At 43.8% G+C, this 22,533-nt stretch overlaps 1 protein-coding gene and 1 long non-coding RNA gene across 3 annotated transcripts in view; one reads left to right on the top strand and one right to left on the bottom strand.

Annotated features, from left to right (window-relative positions):
- The window catches only part of LOC132888049 (uncharacterized), a 65,068-nt gene that overhangs the window by 27,776 nt on the left and 14,759 nt on the right, over nt 1-22,533 (bottom strand). Inside the window, exon 2 of the long non-coding RNA XR_009654894.1 lies at nt 18,563-18,729. This is a non-coding gene — a long non-coding RNA (uncharacterized LOC132888049). The remainder of the gene's footprint in view (nt 1-18,562; nt 18,730-22,533) is intronic.
- Nucleotides 6,852-22,533, top strand: part of gnao1a (guanine nucleotide binding protein (G protein), alpha activating activity polypeptide O, a) — a 189,594-nt gene continuing 173,912 nt past the window's right edge. For both annotated transcript variants that reach the window (XM_060923965.1, XM_060923964.1), the window contains exons 1-2: nt 6,852-7,419; nt 7,589-7,631. In XM_060923965.1, the coding sequence (XP_060779948.1) occupies nt 7,302-7,419; nt 7,589-7,631 (161 nt within the window). In that variant the 5' untranslated portion in view covers nt 6,852-7,301. The remainder of the gene's footprint in view (nt 7,420-7,588; nt 7,632-22,533) is intronic.

Genomic DNA, 22,533 nt, shown 5'->3' on the forward strand with positions numbered 1-22,533 from the left:
AAAATTAAAATTTGTGCACCAAATCCTAGTGGGCTTTTTTTAATTAAAGATGCATGCTGTACAATCATTCTGCCACAGAAAAAGAACAGTTCAAAGAAATTACTGAAAGCCTGGATATTGCCATGACATTCATATCTAAGATGACATTCATGTCACTGTATGCAAACTTCTGACCACTCAACGCCAGCCAATATTATTTAATTATTACCACCACATCATGATTACTTTTCAAGGGCTTGTTTTACACGATTATCTCAGTTGAGCCTTCTGTACGCCTGTTACTCAGCCATGTTTGATATTTTCAGGTACTTCTACAAACTCTGGAATTAACATATTTTATTTATTTATTTATTTTTTAAAACTTGATACTGTGCCATGGTGGTGTAGTGGTTAGCTATGTCGCCTCACAGCAAGAAGGTCCAGGGTTTGAGCCCATTGGTTGACAGGGGCCTTTCTGTGTTGAGTTTGCATTTTCTCCCGGTGTCTGTGTGGGTTTCCCCCACAGTCCAAAGACATGCAGGTTAGGCTAATTGGTGTCTCTAAATTGACCGTAGGTGTGAGTGTGAATGGTTGTTTGTCCCTGTGATGATCTGGCGACTCGTCCAGGGTGTACCCCACCTCTCACCCATAGTCAGCTGGGATAGGCTCCAGCTTGCCTGTGACCCTGTAGAACAGGATAAGCAGCTACACATAATGGATGGACGGATGGATGGATGGTACTGTGCCAGATAGAAAGTGACCATAGGTGTGAATGTGAGTGTGAATGGTTGTTTGTCTCTATGTGTCAGCCCTGTGATGATCTGGCGACTTGTCCAGGGTGTACCCCGTCTCTCGCCCATAGTCAGCTGGGATAGGCTCCAGCTTGCCTGCGACCCTGTAGAACAGGATAAGCGGCTACTAGGGATGAGCGAGCACAGCATTATCTGTATCTGTATCCGTTAACCATATGAATTATCTGTATCTGTATCCATACTCGGAGTGGGCGGGATTTAACTCGGAAGTGGGCGGGGTTTAACCAGGAAGTGGGTCTGGTTGTCTTGAAACGGGCGGGGCTTTAACCAGTATGTTATTTTAAGCATGCAATTGACATGGGTTGATCAGAAATTGTTATATTTATTGCTGATTAGAAAACTATTTACAGGACAGCATCAGCATTGAGCTTCAGATCAGTGGCGGCTGCTGGTTTTTAAAACAGGGGAAGCCCATTTTATGCATTCATCGTAAAACCTGTAGGCCGGATATCAAAGCATAGAAAAGTGTGCCCCATTAGCACAGTGAACTAGACAACCCTACCTAGTGGCAGAAAGTATTTTTGCTTGTACATTTCATGTTATAGTCTGGCTTGCCAGGCTAGTGCCTCATATCCTTAATCAAAAATATCAAACATCCAAAAATCACTGGCTATTCAACGAAGAGCCTTGAACATCATACCCTGATATGCAACACAGAGTCTTTAACACAACACCCAGCTGTGCAACACATCCTTGAACATCTTCTGCAACACAGTCTGGAAATTCATAACCAGGTAGGCTATGCAACACACAGAACCTTGAATATTATACCCAGGTATAACCTATAACACAGAGCCCACCATTCTCTTAACATTACTGAACAATATACACACTTCAGATTCATGAACATGAACACTATTTATACACTAATTCTGCCCTCCGCTCCTTTTCCAGAAAATGGTCTGTGACCCTGTCATACCAGCTGGTTGTGCTTTCCAGAGACTTCACCAATTTCTGTTAGCAGCTAGCACTGCAGATCCCAATAAGGCTCAAGCTAGCCTACAACCAGATTGAACTACAAATGAAATAAACGAGTGAATTCACGAATGATCAAACTGATAGAATGGATGAAAGTTAACAGAGCACAATGAGTAATATTTACATTTATTTACAGAGTAATGTACAGAGACATCAATGAGAAGAACCGTTTATATGAAAATAAATTCGGACAGCACTTTGGCACATGACTACACTTTCTCGACATCCGCTAGGGACTGACTGATCATACTTCCGTGTTCCTCGCCGAAGTACCACCCTCCTCATGTCTTTCAAACACTACCTCCAATAATCCTTTATCAGCCCGGCTTCTTGTCCCTCCCACTGTCTCGTTTAGTCCCAGAAAAGCCCGGCTTCCCTGGAAGTGACGATTTTGTTGATTTTAACCAATAACAACTAGCCGAAATTGGCTGTTCAGAGCCGTCTCATAGACTGCAACGGATACCTGGCTGCCAGTCAGTGTTGCCAGATACTGCTGACGTTTTCCATCCCAAAATATATTCAAAACCCGCCAAAATGCACTTAAAACCGCCCAATCTGGCAACACTGCTGCCAGTCCATAGAGCCCATTGAAATAAGAAAGGTTACAGCCTGGCAGCAAAGGTGATTCTCGTAGCGAACTGCAAGTTCGTCAGACATCACTCAAATAAGTTACAGGATAGTTATGAACATAAATACAATCTTGGGCATATATTATGTTATGCAAGTTATTGTTTTAATGAGAATTCAACGTCGTAGATGCCGCAGTTTGGGGAGATAATTTTAGGGGAAGCTCAGCTTCCCTTGTTGTCTCTGAGAAATCGCCCCTGCTTCAGATAAATGGTTTTGATCATGATAGCAAACGAACTGTTTACAGAACAAGTTTTGCAACAATGAATACAACACATGCGGTTGCAATTATGAAATGAAATGTAATGAACAAGAGTTTTCATACTCAACATAAGTTTCTTTTTTTAACTTTTAATTTTTTTATAATCAGTGTGATTTTTTTTATTTTTTTTATTTTTTGGTTCTTTTTTATTTTTTTTATTTCCACACCAGGTGTGTGTGTGTAGCTTAATTTGCAATATTATTTATACCACTACTACCTAGAAAGTGTCAGACACTCAGTGCGTGAAGTAAAATAAAACTGGTTAGAGCCAACTGACGGTTTAAAAAAAAACTCCGACGACAGACAGAGAGAGAGAGAGAGAGAGCGTGTAGCTTAATTTGTAATACTTATACCACTACTACCTTTATTTTTACATGAATTACAGCAAGAAAGTGTCAGACACTCAATGTGTGAAGTCAAAAATCTGTTTTTAACCGATGGTTAAAAAAAGAAAAAAAATCTCCGACAGGCAGAGGCGCAACGTGAGTTGCTTTCTACCAAGCACCACGTCTGAACGAACCCACGTTTACCAGAACTCTACTGGTTATAAGTAAGTACAAACTGAAATAAAAACAAACTTGAAGCTGAAGAAACCTGAAACGTTAACGGAAAGAGACAGAGAGCTGTTCTCTGTGTGAGTGAGCAGAGCGGTGTGTGTAGGGGAGGGGCGCTGTGATGCTGTGTGAGGATTTTCATTCAGTCCGAGCACAGATATTGACTCGTATTACTCGTATAATACTCGTACTCGGCAAAAGTGCTTTATCCGTACTGGATACTCGTTTCAGCCGAGTATCCGGCTCAACTCTAGCGGCTACACATAATGGATGGACGGATGGATGGATGGTACTGTGCCACATAGAAAGTGACCATAGGTGTGAATGTGAGTATGAATGGTTGTTTGTCTCTATGTGTCAGCCCTGTGATGATCTAGCGACTTGTCCAGGGTGTACCCCGTCTCTCGCCCATAGTCAGCTGGGATAGGCTCCAGCTTGCCTGTGACCCTGTAGAACAGGATCAGCGGCTACAGATAATGGATGGACGGATGGATTGATGGTACTGTGCCACATAGAAAGTGACCATAGGTGTGAATGTGAGTGTGAATGGTTGTTTGTCTCTATGTGTCAGCCCTGTGATGATCTGGCGACTTGTCCAGGGTGTACCCCGTCTTTTGCCCATAGTCAGCTGGGATAGGCTCCAGCTTGCCTGCGACCCTGTAGAACAGGATAAGCAGCTACAGATAATGAATGGACAGATGGATGGATGGTACTGTGCCAGATAGAAAGTGACCGTAGGTGTGAATGTGAGTGTGAATGGTTGTTTGTCTCTGTATGTCAGCCCTGCGATGATCTGGCGACTTGTCTAGGGTGTACCCCACCTCTCGCCCATAGTCAGCTGGGATAGGCTCCAGCTTGCCTGCGACCCTGTAGAACAGGATAAGCAGCTACACATAATGGATGGATGGATGGATGGATGGATGGATGCTGTGCCACACAGAAAGTGACTTGCTTCAGAAAAGCATACAAATCTACTAAGACCTCAAGTGTTTTCATGTGAATTTCAGTGTCAGCACACTGTGAAATGTAGTTGAATTGTGTCAAGATTATCAGCAATTGTTCTAACTGACTGTGCAGCAGGAAGTCAAGTCCCTTCATCTAATCCTGATAACTGTGTGGTTCCATTACATAAAATTTGTTACACTTTGCAGCTTCCTTGTATTGAAATACAAAGCTGTTCGACAAAATGCAAAACACATTGCACTTTTTTTTTATATGGGACATTCCACCGAATGGGTGCCATTTGCTTGTTGTACCACTCCCAAATTAAACTTAATTTGTTATATCTTTTCAACACTGATTATAATAACACACATATTTAACTATTCAAAATGTGTATTGGTCAACCTCAGGCTACGTTATTTATTTTTTTTACAAGGTTTGGAAGTCAAAGATGGCTGCATACTCTATATGAGTAGCAGGACTGAAAGTAACAGGACTGAGTTTTTAGCCTAGGACAGGGGTCTTCAATCCTATCCGCAAAGGGCCGGTGTAGCTGCAGGCTTTCATTACAGCCAAATTGGAGGCTCACTTGATTGTTGACTGGAGACGAGGGTGAAATGATTAAACAAGTGAAATCAGGTGTAGCTCCTGCTTGGTTGGAATGAAAGCCTGCAGCCACACTGGCCCTTTGTGGATAGGATTGAAGACCCCTGGCCTAGGATTAGCTAATACATGGAATTGAGCCACATGGCATCATCGCTAATAGCATGACTACACTTAGCACATTCTAGTGATTTACCAAAAATCTGTATTTTTAAAATAAACAAATATCTCATCTCATTATCTCTAGCCGCTTTATCCTTCTACAGGGTCGCAGGCAAGCTGGAGCCTATCCCAGCTGACTACGGGCGAGAGGCGGGGTACACCCTGGACAAGTCGCCAGGTCATCACAGGGCTGACACATAGACACAGACAACCATTCACACTCACACCTACGGTCAATTTAGAGTCACCAGTTAACCTAACCTGCATGTCTTTGGACTGTGGGGGAAACCGGAGCACCCGGAGGAAACCCACGCGGACACGGGGAGAACATGCAAACTCCACACAGAAAGGCCCTCGCCGGCCCCAGGGCTCGAACCCAGGACCTTCTTGCTGTGAGGCGACAGCGCTAACCACTACACCACCGTGCCGCCCCTAAACAAATATCATATAAGAAATAATTTAAGTAACAGGACAGTATGGTGACATTGACCTTATCATCTCTTTATCTCTAGCTGCTTTATCCTGTTCTACAGGGTCGCAGGCAAGCTGGAGTCTATCCCAGCTGACTGCAGGCAAAGGGCGGGGTACACCCTGGACAAGTCACCAGGTCATCACAGGGCTGACACATAGACAACCATTCACACTTACAGTCAATTTAGAGTCACCAATTAACCTAACCTGCATGTCTTTGGGGGGAAACTGGAGCAAACCCACACGGACACAGAGAGAACATGCAAACTCCGCACAGAAAGGCCCTCGCCGGCCACGGGGCTCGAACCCGGACCTTCTTGCTGTAAGGCAACAGTGCTAACCACTACACCACCGTGCTGCCTTGACCTTATCAGTCAAAGTTAAAAAATCATCAAATATACAGAAAAGTAAATGAGAGAACTAACTTTTGATCTTCCTATGGCCTTCAGAAGACACAACTGATGTAACTTCCTGTTGAGCATGTGATTTATGGAATGTTCCAAATTTGTCAGATGGGGTAATATGTTTGGGTAACAGGACTGAGTGAAAACCCAGGGACACGACTAAAATGTGTATTTTAACTAAGATATTGTGGATTTCTTATAAAAAAATATATTTAAACCATGGATAGGATACGGAGTCACACAACAGTGCAAAAAAAAAAAATACTGTTTCTGAAGGATTTTAATCATAATATTTCATGATTAAGTATAGAGTGCGGGAACAGGTAACACATGCTATTTTTCAGTGTTTTAGGTAGTTTTTATTAATCCTTACAATTATATATCTTAAATTTGAAATCAGATCAATGTGCAGGACATTCTGCGTAATCTCATCTCATTATCTCTAGCCACTTTATCCTGTTCTACAGGCAAAAGGAGGGGTACAGCCTGGACAAGTCGCCAGGTCATCACAGGGCTGACACATAGACAACCATTGCATGTCTTTAGGGGAAACCAGAGCACCCGGAGGAAACCCACGCGGACAACATGCAAATTCCGCACAGAAAGGCCCTCGCCGGCCACGGGGCTCGAACCCAAGACCTTCTTGCTGTGAGGCGACAGCGCTAACCACTAATTCTGCGTAATAAGGAAATAAGGAAATGTATTTTAAAGTACATTTTTATGTGCATTTATACATATAATTTTCTAGGGACGGAAATGGCACCGATTCGGTGGAATGGCCATCACATGACGAAGTGGTGATTTTTTTTTTCTTTCTTCTTCTTCTTCCCCATCTCCATTTCTGGTTTGTGTGTTTTGATGTTGAGGGGCTATATTAACGACCACACCTTGCTGTGTGAACTCATATCCTGTCACTTATCATTTTTGGTTCTGTGGAACATACAGAGTCTGTTTGCGCATCCGCTGCGTCGTAAATCCAGTCGGTAGGCTACTTAACGCCGCGCGCGCGCGACTCCACAAGCCAGCCAGCCAGCGCATGACGTCAACGCGCGCGTTGGAGTGGAGAACCCAGCGGCGCGCACGCATGCGCGCGTTCTCTCCGACGCTGAGCCTCCATTTGTGAGCAAGCCGAGCGATGAGAGGTTTCACCGCCCAGTAACGAGAAACACTGAGAACCTCGAGAGTTCCCCGGTTACCTGACAAACCCAGGACGGTACTGAAATTTCGGAAACAAACCCTAGACACACACACACACGCGCGCATATATATATAGACGCGCACGGACGGACGGACGGACGGATACAAGCTGTCATTTCCGATTCGTTATATCACCCTGTCGCGAGCGGGATTTAAGTCGCTGAGAGAGAGAGACAGACAGACAGACAGCCTAGGAGAGGGACAGGGAAGAAGAGGTAGCCTTTCGAAGACGGAAAAACGGATTGCTCGCTATTTCCGCCGCACCTTTTCACTGTTTTGGAGCGCACGCACAGCCGAGGTTGGTCTAGTCATGGGATGTACACTGAGCGCCGAGGAGAGAGCGGCTTTGGACAGGAGCAAAGCGATCGAGAAGAACCTCAAGGAGGACGGAATCACTGCGGCCAAGGATGTGAAATTGCTCCTGCTAGGTAATAAAAGCACCTCTCGTCTCGTCAGGGAATGGGATGCGATCACATCACTTCACTTCATTAGATCTGTGATCCAATCCTAATTTCTAAAGCAACGAATCGTGCTGGATTTCTATTAGAGCAGAGAATCTCATTCCCTTCTGTGTGTGTGTGTGTGTTGTATCTGCAGGGGCTGGAGAGTCTGGGAAAAGCACCATCGTTAAACAGATGAAGTAAGTATTACGGTTGCTAAATTATATCTTGGTTAATGGGTCTTGATCTCACACCCACACCCACACGCACTGATTGCTTGATAAGGTCCGCCATATATATTTTTCTCTTCTTCTTCTCCTCTCTTCTTCAAGTGGCTAAGAGGGATGCTGCACACTAGCTGTGCCGCGATCCATTTTGATTCGATGCCCCGGGCGTTGCGGTTTTACTCATCATGGACGTGCTGTTCATGAATATGGTGCTGAAAACCCGCTGGCTGACCGTCCGACCCTGTTTATCAGCAGCACTCTTGATGGAATCGATCAGTTCTAAATGCTAATTAATCTTGATGCCTTTTTTTTTTTGAAGCTTACCTGTCCACTCCTCCTGTTCTTGGGTTTGGCAGCCTATAAGCGGCGCCTTGTAGCGCTGCGATTTTCAGTGCGGCATTTTAAACAAATGCACGTCGCATTTATTGTGTTTTTTTTATTTTATTTCTAAGCTGAATGTGGTTGAAACATCTGGTCATTATCGGGCTCTGTGTGCATCAATAACCCCCCTGGATGATGGATATATATAATGTAATATAATATAGCAAATCGGTGCTCGAAATTATGCTGCAGGCTCAGGGTTGCGTTCCAGGCCCTTATGTGAGCGGGTTATTATAATGGGCAGGGTTTTTTTTGGGGGGGGTTTGAGGTGGTGACAGCGCCCGAATTTGTTCTCTCAATCTTTTCTATTTGAGTCGCCATATCATTAGAAATGAACCTCCAGTTGGGACATGAACACTATAGAGACGTTAAGGTTATGCGTTCGCGGTTTTTGTTAGCATTTCCTAGTTCCCTCCGTCCATCTCAAGGCTGCCATCATCTCCTGAACACGTTTCAATGGACTGCTGCAATAAACCGGATCGCAAAATGCACCACTTTGTATGTTTATGGGCCGCAGAAAAGCGCTTTTAGTAGGCTATTGTTGAAGTACACGGACCAAGAGAGAGCAGGTTGGTCAAGCTTTGCGGGAAGCTGCCATTTTCCAGTCCTGTCCCCTGCTGTGCAAAATCGCCGATGGGCTTTGCCTGGCCTTTGAACACGATCGTGCCGTCACGACACAACTGTGTTTAGTGGCCACATCGCCCAGGGGAGCTCACATGGGCATTCTGGTTGGTGTGTGGAGACGGACAGCTTCAGTGAACTGGCGAATTTCAGGCGCCTTGGCTGGTGGACAGCGCCCAGTAGCGCCTCGTCGTTTTCGTGCTTCTTCGACTCTCTTCGGCTTTTTTCGGCTTGTTGGGTCTCCAGTGTTGGAAAGGGCGAGAGCAGAACAGGGCACTCTGTGCGTATCCGCGTCATTGCGCATTGAGCACGATCAGCCCGGGCAACAGGGAAGGGGTTCCCTTCGAGATTCATATTTTATAGCTATATACGTTTTTTAAATAGGACGATGTCTTTTCAAACCCACGCGGCTCCTGACATGCAGCAGCTTTGGAAATGAGACTCAGAAGGGTCCAGGCGTTCACTGTGAATAATAATAAGTATAGCACCTGGGCGGCGTAGTGGTTAGCACTGTCGCCTCACAGCAAGAAGGTCCTGGGTTCGAGCCCAGTGGCCGACGAGGGCCTTAATGTGTGGAGTTTGCATGCTGTCCGTGTGGGTTTCCTCCAGTTTTCCCCCACAGCCCAAAGGCATGCAGGCTAGGCTAATTGGTGGCTCAAAATTGACCGTCGGTGTGAATCTATGGCCAAGTTTACATTAGACCGTATCTGTCTCGTTTTCTTCGCGGATGCACTGTCCGTTTACATTAAACTGCCTGGAAACGCCGGGAAACGGGAATCCGCCAGGGTCCACGTATTCAGTCTAGATCGTATCTGGTCCGGTGCTGTGTAAACATTGAGAATACGCGGATACACTGTGCTGAGCTCTAGCTGGCGTCGTCATTGGACAACGTCACTGTGACATCCACCTTCCTGATTCGCTGGCGTTGGTCATGTGACGCGACTGCTGAAAAACGGCGCGGACTTCCGCCTTGTATCACCTTTCATTAAAGAGTATAAAAGTATGAAAATACTGCAAATACTGATGCAAATACTGCCCATTGTGTAGTTATGATTGTCTTTAGGCTTGCCATCCTTCCACTTGCAAGTGGTAAGTGATGTGCGCTGGGATCACACACACAGCGGCTCAGTCCCGAATCACTGCTTGTGCACTTCACTCGCGCGCTGTGTGAGCTGCGCAGGGCCGGAGTGCGCACCCTCCAGAGGGCACTCGCTGTTCAGGGCGGAGTGGTTTGGAGCGCAGGATGCCTGCGGAGCCGAGCGTATCCGTGTATTGGTGTTGCTGTGTGCAGGCGAATCGTTTTAAAAACGTTAATCTGATGATCCGCTGATACGGTCTAATGTAAACATGGGCTATGTGTCAGCCCTGCGATGACCTGGTGACTTGTCCAGGGTGTACCCCACCTCTTGCCCATAGTCAGCTGGGATAGACTCCAACTTGCCTGCGACCCTGTGGGACAGGATAAGCGGCTACACATAATGGATGGATGGATATATAGCACCTTTCTCAAAACCCAAGTTCGCTTTACAATTATAGGGAAGGAAAAAAAAAAGAAGTCCACCAAATAGAGGTCAGGATGTCATTCTAGTGGTGTAAGCCACGCCATGGATCCACAAAGTGAGCACAGACGCACCGTCCACAGCCGCCGAGACGCCACCGAGCAGCATCGCTCTGAACATCACGCCAAGCACTAAAGGACTGCTGGACAGAGTGCTGGACAACCACGATGTTAAAATGAGCAACAAGCTCACTGCAGTCTATAGCTAGGAGCACAGGCATCACCCACGGCGAACCAAGGCCTGGAAGGAACCGACGCCCAAAACTGGGTCCGGAGCTACATCACAACCAGTGGAAAAAAACACTCAAACAAAAACACAAACATCAAACTACACACACACAAAAAAAAAAAAGAGCTCCGCTGAGAAGCGGCAGCCAGAATGCGCATGACGTACTCTCAGCCAGAAACGGAAAGGAATAAGATATTGATTTTATAAAACGCAATGATTAAAAAAATACTGAACCTCTTTCCATAAACAAAAAGAGCGCCTCTCAAAACCAGAGAGAGCAAATAAATACACATTTTGGCATGTTAAGATGATAGTTGAGATTTCGTGTGTGTGTTTTAACAGTAAAAGTTTGGGCAAGAAACTAGTTTTGAAAGCCCTGTAGTTGTACAAGAAATATGGCAGCGTGTGTGAAATGACAAAGATATTGTTACTGATATATATCATAACACCATTATATCCTGAATATTGTGGGTATCAAGTGTCATTGCTTTTGTAGGTGTATTGTTACGGGGTAAATGATTGCTTGGAGCTCTATTTTAAATATTGAAAGACAGCCTTTTTTTTCAAAAGAAAGCACTGGAAATTATAATTGCAGAGTCTATATCTTTCGAATAAATAATCCTGTAAACTGCATTAGATGTTATTAGTCCAAGAGAAGCTCACTGGAGTGTGGCTGATGTGAAAATGATGGTGATATTAAATGAGTTGTAATGTAAGATCTCTGCGGATCTCTGGTCATGTGATTGAACTTGCAGTCAAGTTTAGAGCCTGCCTTGGCTGTAAGTGACAAGCCAAGGAATAAGATGTGATGAGGTGTGACTTGGTTGTTTCTGGAGGAAGTGGTAGTGTGCGCGCGTGTGTGTGTGCGCATGTGTACGCCACAACGAGGCAGTCATGTTGGTAAACCCTGTGATTATGGTGCATTTCTCCAGGCAGCATGACATCCATTTTCTTTATTACCCCAGTATGGGCCAAGAGTGTTTAAGTTGTGACTGACACGAAATCACATTGCTTTGTACATTTTTACACATTTATTGCCTTTCCACAACCCATACAGTAACCCTTCAGGAGTTAAAACTCATTATTATACACACAGTATATGCTTGTATTATTACCAGTGCTACCATGGGAGAATCAAATGTCAAATCATCATATTCCAGACTCGAACCCTATCTAATATGCTATTAAGCCTTTTCTGCTTCGTCATCTGTGTGTCCTTTGCCAGTAATCTAGGTCTTTGTAGACTTTCTATCCTTTGAAAACTGAACTGTGTTGCCCATTTGGAACAGTGGACTAGAATTTCAAATTTGTTTATTTTCATAAAGCAGCTCGTACATCACGTGTGTGCGTGTGTTTTAAACATTCGGCCTGTTGTGCGTTGGGTTAATTGAAGCAGCTCAGGCTCTGAGGAGGACCCAGGTGTTCGACTAGTATTCATTTGCACCTGGACATCAGGTCTCTCTGTGAAGTGAAGTGGACATCAGGGATCATGTGCAAAATATCTTTTTAAATTTTTTGCAAGTGATTTTATGGGTAACATGTCGAGAGCCATTTTAGTTGCTAAGGTACAAACTCCATTCATGTGCTTTAGTCACTTTCAAAAAAGAAAAGAGCCTTTGTGTTTTAAGTACTGTGATAAAATGTAAATTAAAAAAAAAAACGCATAGTGTTACAGAACAAAAAAGCATAAATGGTATACTGAACAAAATACGTATACCTTGTAGATAGATATAGTGAATATATATAGTAATGGCGTATAAATTCGTTCTACATCTGTGTGCCAATCCTGTTAACCTTGGCTTCTTGTGTGCTTCTTCAGTAGGAAGGCGTACGTTGTCAGAGGTTTCTTCAAGGTGAAACATCAAATTTTCCAATAATCTAAGCATATTGTTTTTGTACCGGCTTGTGCAATGTCAAAAAGCATTGTTAACTTAAAAGCGTGTAGCTGCTATTTGTGTGACAGCTGGGCAGACAGAGGCTTTTGGCATAATTAAATTGGGTTTGGAGGTCAATAGCATGACAGTCTTGGGCAAATGTGACGTGAAAGCACGTCTACTTGAAGCCTATTCTTATGTAAGAAGGCATTGAGGAAAGTAAGGCTGCAGTGAAGAGCCCTGCTGCTTTTCTGTTGTAAAAGGGGCTTTGTATTGTGTCCCGTTGTTTAGCAGCATCCATGGCCGAGTACTTTAATGGTTTTGTGTGGTCAGGTTTTGTCCAAGTGCTGGTATGCTGTCAAAGATATGAGCTAATTTATAGCTCTGTCTTTGAAGCGAGAATTTGTCTGGTTGTTGTTTTGTGCTAGAGTAATATTTAAGTGAACTGCCCAATCGCAAGCACATACAATTAATTCTCACAAGTTTTACTGATGTTATTTTTTGAGGGTTCATACTGGGAGGAAGCATGTACAGTAATGGCCCTTTTCCACTACCCTTTTTCAGCTCACTTCAGCTCGCTTCAGCTCACTTCAGCCCGACACGGCTCGCGTTTCGACTACCAAAAACCAGCACGACTCAGCTCGCTTCAGCCCTGCTTAGCCCCTAAAACTCGCACCGTTTTGGAGTGGGGCTGAAGCGAGCCAAAGCGAGCCGAGTGAGGCTGGGGGCGTGAGCAGACACTCCCCTGTGCACTGATTGGTGAGGAGGAGTGTCCTCACATGCCCACACACGCCCCGCGAGCGCGCTGGGATCTGTAAACACCGCAAACCCAGAAGGAGAAGAATTACGAATTGCGAGAATTTCTGAAGCCTTATGCGCCTCGCCTCATCTATACGCTCTTGCCAGTATCTGTCCGCGTTGTCGGTGACAACAAGCCACAGCACCAAGACCAGCAACACTAACGACTCCATGTCCTCCATGTTTATTGTTTACTATTCGGGTCATGAGACTACCGCTTAAAAGATCACTGATGTCACTGTTTGCGCTGCTTAACGACATCACCTGACGTCCACCCACTTTCGCTAACTCCACCCAATGTGTCCACCCACTTCCAGCCAGCACGGTTCAGCGCGGTTGTAGTCGAAATGCAACTCCAACAGCCCCACTCAGCCCAACTCAGCACGGCACGGCTCAGCCCGACTCAGCCGCGTTTGTAGTGGAAAAGCGGCATAAGGTGACCAGATTTCTGAGAAGAAAACCGGGGACATTTTCGGTGCGGCGGTGAAAATATCATTAAAACATCTAACGTTTTCATCTTTGTAATAAAAAGCGGGGACGTTTCTGGTTATCAGTGGTATGTATTTTGATCACGCGTTGCATGAAAAGTGGGATTTTCCTCACTGAGTGCACCGTAGGCCGATTCTGCAACTGCTTGAGGTGAACGTTAATTAAAGACAATGTGAAAATCTCTGGTATGGCTACATAGTTTAGATTTATAGGCTCTTAAATTGTAGGCTAGCTGAGATAGATGTTTTAGACCCATGAAAGTAAATATATATATATATATGTTATTTACCAGCTGGGAGATCCATATCGTGAAATACCGTGACCGAGGTCTTGAAAGTATTCAAGGCCGAGGTCACGGTATTTCACCATACGGACCGACCTTAAGCTGGTAAATAATATATTTATTTTTTTCTTTACCAAATTCTAACAGAAAACGAGAGCACCCGAAAGGGGAAACTGAGCCGAGCCGCCATTTTGAATCCTCATTCACGGCTGTAATGCAAATTGCTTCCTCCTCGGTATACAAGTGCACTTCCATGGCAGGAAAAAAAACTACATTTTGCCGCCTATGTAGTCCCCTATTTATACAAATAGGAGTCATTCAGGATTCAGCCACGTTTTTCCTCGGCGTTAGCAAGTTACAGGTTTTTAGCTTTCTCCTGAAATGTTTTCTTTTATTTCTTCTTCCTCAGGGTAGTAAAATTCGCTTTCGCTGTGAAGACTGTCGTTATCGCTATCCATGATGTGAAATTAATGCTATTCTCCTGAGAAATGCGAAAATAAATGTTGACAAAAATTGCTACCATGTTTGTTGTTGTTGTGAACAAGCAAGTCGCCAGAGGTCCGTAACCGGGGTCCGTAACTGAGGTCTGTACCATAGGATACGGACCCGCTCGCCAACCAATCAGAGCGCAGGATTTGATGGAAACCGGACAGCGAAAAAAATAAATAAAATTAATTACCATATATGCCACTAGTAATGGACAATGTATTTAAAAATATACAAAACACGCAACACAATTTAATTAAACAGCTTACGTCAACCCAATTTCAAGTATGGTTGTTATTATTAGTATTTGTATTATAAGGGAAAACAGCCATTCAGTGGTCTTGATAATCGAGAGTAAAAGCAGAAGAGATCATGAGCAAAACAGACAATAGTGCATGTAAAATAGGCCGTGGGCCAGAGGGCCTCACCATGCACCCCACCCCCCAACGAAACAAACCCTTTTTCTTTTTTTTTCTTTTTTTTTTTTTTTTGGAAAGGTCTGGCTATGCCGAATATGAATTTGAATGTTAATGCTGGAAATTTTAGGATGCACTAACTTTTTCATCCCTACTATGAAAGGGAAAAAACAGAATGCCCTCTGGCTGACAGCCTAAAATACTTAAAGGAGAACTGAAAGCAAATTTTTTTCCTATTATCAAAATTCTATTTCTCATTTTATTAAATATCGGAATGCATTTTTGATAGCGCTTTTGTCATCGCTATAGCAAGTGATGAGTGTTTGAAATACGCTATGTAATACATCAGTCCATATGTCAAAGCAATGGGCGTAAACGAGATTTGCTGAGACCTGTGCGAGACATCGTAGGACGGAAGTAAAACGTACAGCGGAAATCAAAGTGACCAACATCTGCCAACGTTGTCAAAAGACGCGCACGCCCTCTTTCGAATGCTGATGTAATCAAGCCGGAAGTTTTGTTTGTTTTGAGAGCAATCAGGAAAGTTTGAAAAAAGTAGGCAGTAATCGTCATTTAAACTCGTTTTTGTGCAATGTTTCGTTTGGAAAACAGTTTTCAAAATGGCGGCACTGACACCTGGCTGACACTTCACATTTCGAAGTCTCGCACAAGTCTCATGAAGATTGCGCGGATAAGCAACGCCTGCCGTGGACCAAACGAACTAAATTCAACACGGCTAAAAACCGAATAGGGCGATAAGTGTAATTGCAATTAGTTGCCAATATGAGTCACGATATAAGGTTACTGAAACCGAAAACGTAATTGAATGACACGTTAATTAAGAAATAAAGCAAGTTTAAAAATGACGTCAGTTCTCCTTTAACATAAAGGCTGCTAACTACATAATATACCAACCTAGTCTGTGTATTTCTCAGAAGAATGTATGTTTTTTACGATTTCTTTGCAAAAGGTTATCACCAGAGGTGTTCTCAAACATCTCTGCTATCGGCCTGAGCCCGTCTTTAAATGATTCAGAAAAAGATATGCGAGGCATCTGCTGAAATCTGGTAGATGTTTCGGTCTGTCAGTCATGGTTAAAAACGGACCTTTCTGGGAACAGGCCACCAAAAACAGGGACCGTTCCTAGAAAACGGGGATGTCTGGTCACCCTAATGTGCAGGCCTATAATGTATTGGAAGCGTAGGTCAACAAGCGCTGGTTAACAAATCCATAGAATGGCTGTGTATATTAATTAATTTCTTCATAATTTTAAGAAAGCCATGGCTTAAAGTCATATTTATTTAGCTTCGCTGTACTGCCATCAGGCTTGGGTGCCTCTGAAGAAATTCATATGCCAACTGCAGGTAGGCTGATTAGCTAATAGAGCACAATAGCACAATCTTGTGATGTACTCTTTTCTGGTCTCTGTTCTTCTTTATTATTTTGTTTCTGTACACACAGAGGGTTGTTGTTTCTCAGTGACTGTCATCTGTTACAATTCATTCATTCGAGACGAGGTTTTGGGGTACGCAATCTTTCCTGTCAGGAAGCAGAAGAGTAGAATTGTGGGATTGCGGTAGGACCGAGAAATGTCTAGAGCGATGTGAACCATGTGTCCGAGACGATGGTAAGTTCTCATTTCCTATAAATCTCAGGGAAATTTGAGTGAACAGACAGAATGCAGAAACTGACTGCACATGTGAGGGCTGATTTAAATTTTTTTTTTTAATTTTGCAGATGGCCATTCCGGTTGGTGTGTCTTTGTTTCTGTTTCTCATCTATGAGGAAGTGTTTTTCCCAGAAGTCAGCATGTCAATAACCGCAGCAGTGATAACGGGGAATGTAGCACACAGTAGTGTGCTGTGGAGCCTTACTGCAGTAAAGTGGACTCCAGTGCCATGAGGGTGTGTGTAAGAGAGGGAGAAGAAATTGTGACTCATTGTGGAGAAACCGAGAAGGAAACAGTTACATGATGAAACATTGAGCGTTGTGAAAGACTGGACTGCTGTCCACATAGCATGAGCAGATGAATGACACTCTCTTGCATGCATTGTCTTTCTTTCTTTACCTCCCGCCCTTCCTCCAGCCACGCTCAAATTTAGGGCGTTTCATGGACACCCTAGTTGATGTAATTGGATTTGATTAAGCCGATGCAGAACAAGTGCTTCTGATGTGTTTGGTTCCCAGACCTTTACTGCGATATCCTCAACCTGACCTCATGCCCTCACTCTGGAATGCGGATTCGCACCAGGGACACGCCGCGGACTGACAGAACTTTCTAGAATGCATACTGCCGATGGTTTGCGTTTGTTTGTTGTGTGTAAGGTGTCAGAGTTTCTCATCCACATACTGTATATAACTACAACAAGATGCGTGTGTGGTGTCAGATCCACCTGCCTATTTGCATTTACTTTGCATCGGGAACAGTTTTACCCAGGGATGCAAAACGTGTACAGTAATGGAACATGCTCAACAGTGGAGCAGTGTGAGATTAATGCAGATAAAACATAGGTATTTATGGACGCATACCACCAGCAAAATGGCTTCCATGAGCTGTGGAAGGATTATAATAAAAAAGTAAAGAACCCGAACATTTTATTAAGACGGTATATAGGTGAACAGACGGGCTGCTGCTGCTGCTTTGTCGAGTACGAACTAATAATATTTTGCTTTGTTTAATAATCGCCATGTTCTCTGTGTATATAGTTCTAGCCAAGCTTTGGATTATATACTCGTCCCTCCTTTAAATTTAGCCTATTTCTCATCTTTCTCACTCTGGTAGATGGTGTGTCCATCCACCATGTGCTTTCTCTCTCCACATTCTTTTGGCAGTACAAGGCTCCTTTGTTTTACTGAAGCGTTTGTATAAGCAGATCTGAACCCGCACCCACACCAAAGTGCTTTCTTTATTGAGGAGGGCGTTTGTGTCTGTTCACTGCCCTGATTTACATCTGTGATGTGTGACGTGCAGTGTCTAACCTACCTCAAAAGACAAATTGATCTCTTTTTGGCAGTTGTAGAAATACTTTATTTAAAATTTGGACTAAAAAAAATCGCACGCCCCTTTGAGAGCGTCAAAATAGCAGAAGCTAATGTAAGTACACTCTTTGTCGTTCTCGTGTGCCGCACAGTGACGTGTAAATAACAGGTTTGCACGTGGGTGTTGATGGCACCTGTTAGCTGGTATTATATGTGTACTGTTGTAGATGTGAAGCATGGGGGTGTTTTGAAGGGCGTTAATTGCAGCCAGTTGTGATTGTGTTTTGCTACGTGTATGTCAGTTACATTTACCTGGAGAGCGCGCGCTCGCGTGTGTGTGGTGTAAATTGGACCTCATGTCAGCAGGCTCCCTGTGGCTCTTAACCCTAGGGATGCCTGCCTATGTACAGTGGATGCACACACACACGCGCGCGCACACAATTATGCTTAACTGAAGTAAAACTACTCTGACGACTTAACATTTTAAAAATGGATATCCAGACATTGTGTCTTTGACAAATACAAGCTAAAAGTAATTGAAGCATAATTACTTGGCATAAAACTTTGCTACTCAAGGCCGTTGTTCTGTTTGTAAACCACAAAGATGGCCAAGATGGAGCATTTCTGCTTTCTGCCTCTTCACTTCTCTATTTTTTTGCAAGCGGAGGGGGGAAAAAGTCAGCTCCTCTAAGTTGGACTAATTACAAACGCTCCAGCAGGAAAAGTGTGCACTTTTTACAGGAAATGGTGCATAAATCGTGGACAGCAGATAAGTAAAAAGAGACCGTACCTGCTGCTCAAAGAGCTTGCGCAGGCTTTTGGGTAGTGCTGAGGATGTGCCATCTCAGCCCATTTCTCTTCCTTCTGACTTGCGCTGTATAGCCACTCCCTCCGTCCATCTTTACTGCCCCCTTCCTCTTGCTCTGTTGTCATGGAGATGAGAATGGCTGCTGAAACCTGGAAGATGACATGCATGCAAAATGTGGATAGAGGGAGCAGTAGAGGTGCTCCATCAATAAAGGGTGATTTTTACATAGTACTTCCTACCAAAGCTAGCAAAGCATTTTGAGGGTTCGATGGGATGTGGCAGACCAGCAGTGATGTAATTAGTGAAGATGTTCAGTTAACTCCATTCCCAGTAGCTGGGTGTTTTATAACTCAAGCAGTTGGAAGTAGATTAATTTTTTTTTTTTTTTTTACTTATCCACTGCATTGTACTCTGATCATCACTGCCGGTTATTTGGAGGAACTTTTCTATTTCATGTCAACAGTGGAGCAGTTCCTTTTTTATTTTGGGGCAGTGGGTGAAAGTTTCAGTTGTGTGTGTATATAGTAATAAAATGCTGAATTGTTTTAGCTTTCTGCTTTTTAAAGCTAGACTGCCTTTCAGATTTTTCAAGTGTAGGTCATAAAAAGGATTTTCCCTGACACCCAATTATTTTTGTTTAGTGGACCAAAAACTACTGAATTCAATTCACAGTATTCCAATTTTATTAGGTTTTTTTTTTTTTTTTAAAACTAGAACAATTAATAAATTTAGGGCCACGTGGCCCTAAATTCTCCGCTATTTTTTCCTGCTTCACCATGACACAATACAAGACACTACGGCCCAATCCCAATTCTAATTTCTACCCCTTCCCCTCCCCCTTCCCCTTGAAACTGAGCTACAAGGGATAGGGCTTGAAATTCAACCCTTACGTATTGGGATAGCCCTTCAACGATCGCATACGTCATCGCGTACCTCCATCAGCGTTTACGTTAGCAAAACGCGACCAAATGCGTCATTGGCTGCGACCAGCCGCTACAGTCAGAGCCAGAGGCAGAAATCTCTGCTGGCAGGGTGTGATTTGTTAACTAACACCACTGAATGGGATATCTTTGGCGCTTCGTGCACCACATGAGGTGTCAGAACACTCATGTAAACAATAAAAGCGATAATAACAGAACAAAACGTACGCAGTCAAGCAACCGAAAACAATACTCACTCCCAAAGCTTATTAGCAGCAGCTTGGATTTCAGAAATCGCTGCTCATTCTCAGCTCGAAAGCGAATCAAGCGGCGTGTTTCCTCTGGATAACAACTTAAAACACGTAAATAATGGAGAAAATACATTTATGACAATCTTTCGCCGCGGGAACCGCCATCTTTCTGAAATCCGCATGGCATTGTGGGAAATCACTCAAACCCCTTCGTTCGGAGTCAGCTCCAGGAAAATCTCCGTTTGGAGGGGTACAGAAGCCCTACCCCTTCCCCTACCCCTCCGCGTTAACTGGGATTGGGATACCCCTACCCCTTCACGTGAACGCGCAAAATGGAGGGGAAGGGCCAAGGGGTTGGTCCAAGGGGTGAAATGGGATTCGGCCTACGTCATGCATCACGTGGTGGGCTTTCCTTGTTTGTGCAAGGCATTGTGGGATACAAATTTGAAACAGGAGAAGAAAATGGAGGACGCGAGTGTGAGAATGAAACGTGAAAGACTGACTACAGTAACGGAAAGCGAGAAGGAAAGACGTTATATTGCGAAGGAAAGGAAACGCAGGACCAAACTAATAAATATCGGCGGTCAGCGAGCACCTCGGTGTGATCAACTGTTCGTTTAGCGACAGAACGATGTAACAGTCAGTGCACGGTCAAAAGTAAACCTGCGCATGCGCACACGGACTTCCTCTGTCTGCTTGGCTATGCGAAGCGAGTGATTTCATGCACATTATTTGCTCAGGAATCCCTTCAAATTCAAGAACTTCCCAGACACAGAATGGCCTGATATTTTGTGAGATGTTACAGAAATAAACATGTATCACAATGACCAAATTTCAGAGGGAACTAAATTTCACTGATTTTATGAAACCGAAAGGCCGTCTAGCTTTAATTTTTGTTTGTTATAATCAGAAAATGAGACCTCAGTCATTCATAGCAGTTTAGTTACGTGACTTTTGCCATCTAGATTGTACTGTAGCTAGTAACTTTTTTTTTTTTTTGCAAATTGCTAGATGTTTTAAAGTATGGTCCCTTGCACACCACTGCCTGTGTGGTTGCACGCCTTTGTTGGATGACAGGCTACCAACATTCTCGTTTCCACTGAAGCATGCAGCCAATGTGTGAACGGGAAACAAACCCTTGCTTGATGGACAGCCTGCAAGTAGCTAATATCCTCCTACTGTTTGGAGGAAAAAAAGAACATTCCAGGTTTTTCAGAGGTTATTTTGGGGTCATTTCCAAATCAAAGCATAAGCAGGCTTAAGTGTTTAAAGCAAGCATGGTTGTGTGGATGTGGGTGAGTATGGCATGTGCCAGGAGCTCAACATGACTGGATAAGAACAATACAGCGAACCTTTTTATGATCTGAAAGATTGAGAAGTCTTAGTGTAATGTGTATAATGATTCACAATGCATCTTTACATATATCTGAACACATTTGGAAGGACATACTTAAAATGTCCATACTGGTAGCTCGGTGGTTAAGACTTTGGGCTCCTGATTAGAAGGTTGAGTTCAAATCCCAATTTAAATCAAGTCAGTTTATTTGTATAGTGCTTTTAACGACAGACATTATTGCAAAGCAGCTTTACAGAAAAATAAAGACTTTAAACCTGTGAATGAATTTTATCCTTAATAAACTTATTTATCCCCAATGAGCAAGGCTGAAGCGACGGTGGCAAGGAAAAAAACTTCCTCAGACAACATGAGGAAGAAACCCTGAGAGGAACCAGACTCAAAAGGGAACCCATCCTCATTTGGGTAATTTACAGATAGCATGATTATAAATAACTCTCTTCTATAACGGTGTCCTATTTCATCACAAAGTACAACTGTGTAACCAGGAAATCCATTATAGTTTTAGCATGAAGTCTATTTTGTTGAAGTCATTAATTGTTCATTGATGGAGACATTGGAGTGCAAAACTGTACATGACAACCGCAGTCCTAAAGTTATGTCAATTGTAGTCCTAAACCATCATAGGAAAACTAAGTGCCCACAGCCATCTTCTAAGTGTATCTTTCAACTGTCCATATGGGGCTGTTCTCCACAGGAGTGATGTGATGAGACTCCTGCCAGAAGTAGGGCATCAGGATGGATCAGGTAAGTCTGAAGAGCAGGAGAGGCCAGCATCACTGGTATCTCAGGATTGATGTGTAACAAGAGAGAGAGAGAAAACAGGTTGTTGGGTATGTCCCTTGTCACCTAATGGTTAAGAACAGTATATGTTGGGCACTGAGTGCAAGCAGGGACTCTGGCAAGACTAACGGACAGCATAACTGAAAAGGGAGAGCCAGAAGGTAACACAGACATGAGGGAGCCCTGGGACATAAAACAACCAGCCACTACACTGTCAACAAACCTGAGTGAATGCGTGAGAGTAGGGAGGGGCAACAGCACCCATGCATCCGTGTTTACCAAAACACACTATCTACTCCTTTGCCGAATAAAAGGTTTGGTCAAACGGATGTGTTTTCAGCCTAGACTTAAACTCTGAGACTGAAATAGGAGTCCCGAACACTACTTGGAAGGCTGTTCAATAACTGTGGGATTTGTAAGAAAAGGCTCTGCCCCCTGATCTAGCCTTCACTATTTGAGGTACCAACAGATACCCTGCACCTTTTAATCCAAGTAGGTGTGGTGGGGGCAGCACGGTGGTGTAGTGGTTAGGGCTGTTGCCTCACAGCAAGAAGGTCCGGGTTCGAGCCCCGTGGCTGACAAGGGCCTTTCTGTGTGGAGTTTGCATGTTCTCCCCGTGTCCGTGTGGGTTTCCTCCGGGTGCTC

Source organism: Neoarius graeffei, chromosome 6 (genome assembly GCF_027579695.1).
Source record: "Neoarius graeffei isolate fNeoGra1 chromosome 6, fNeoGra1.pri, whole genome shotgun sequence".
Lineage (NCBI taxonomy): Eukaryota > Metazoa > Chordata > Actinopteri > Siluriformes > Ariidae > Neoarius > Neoarius graeffei.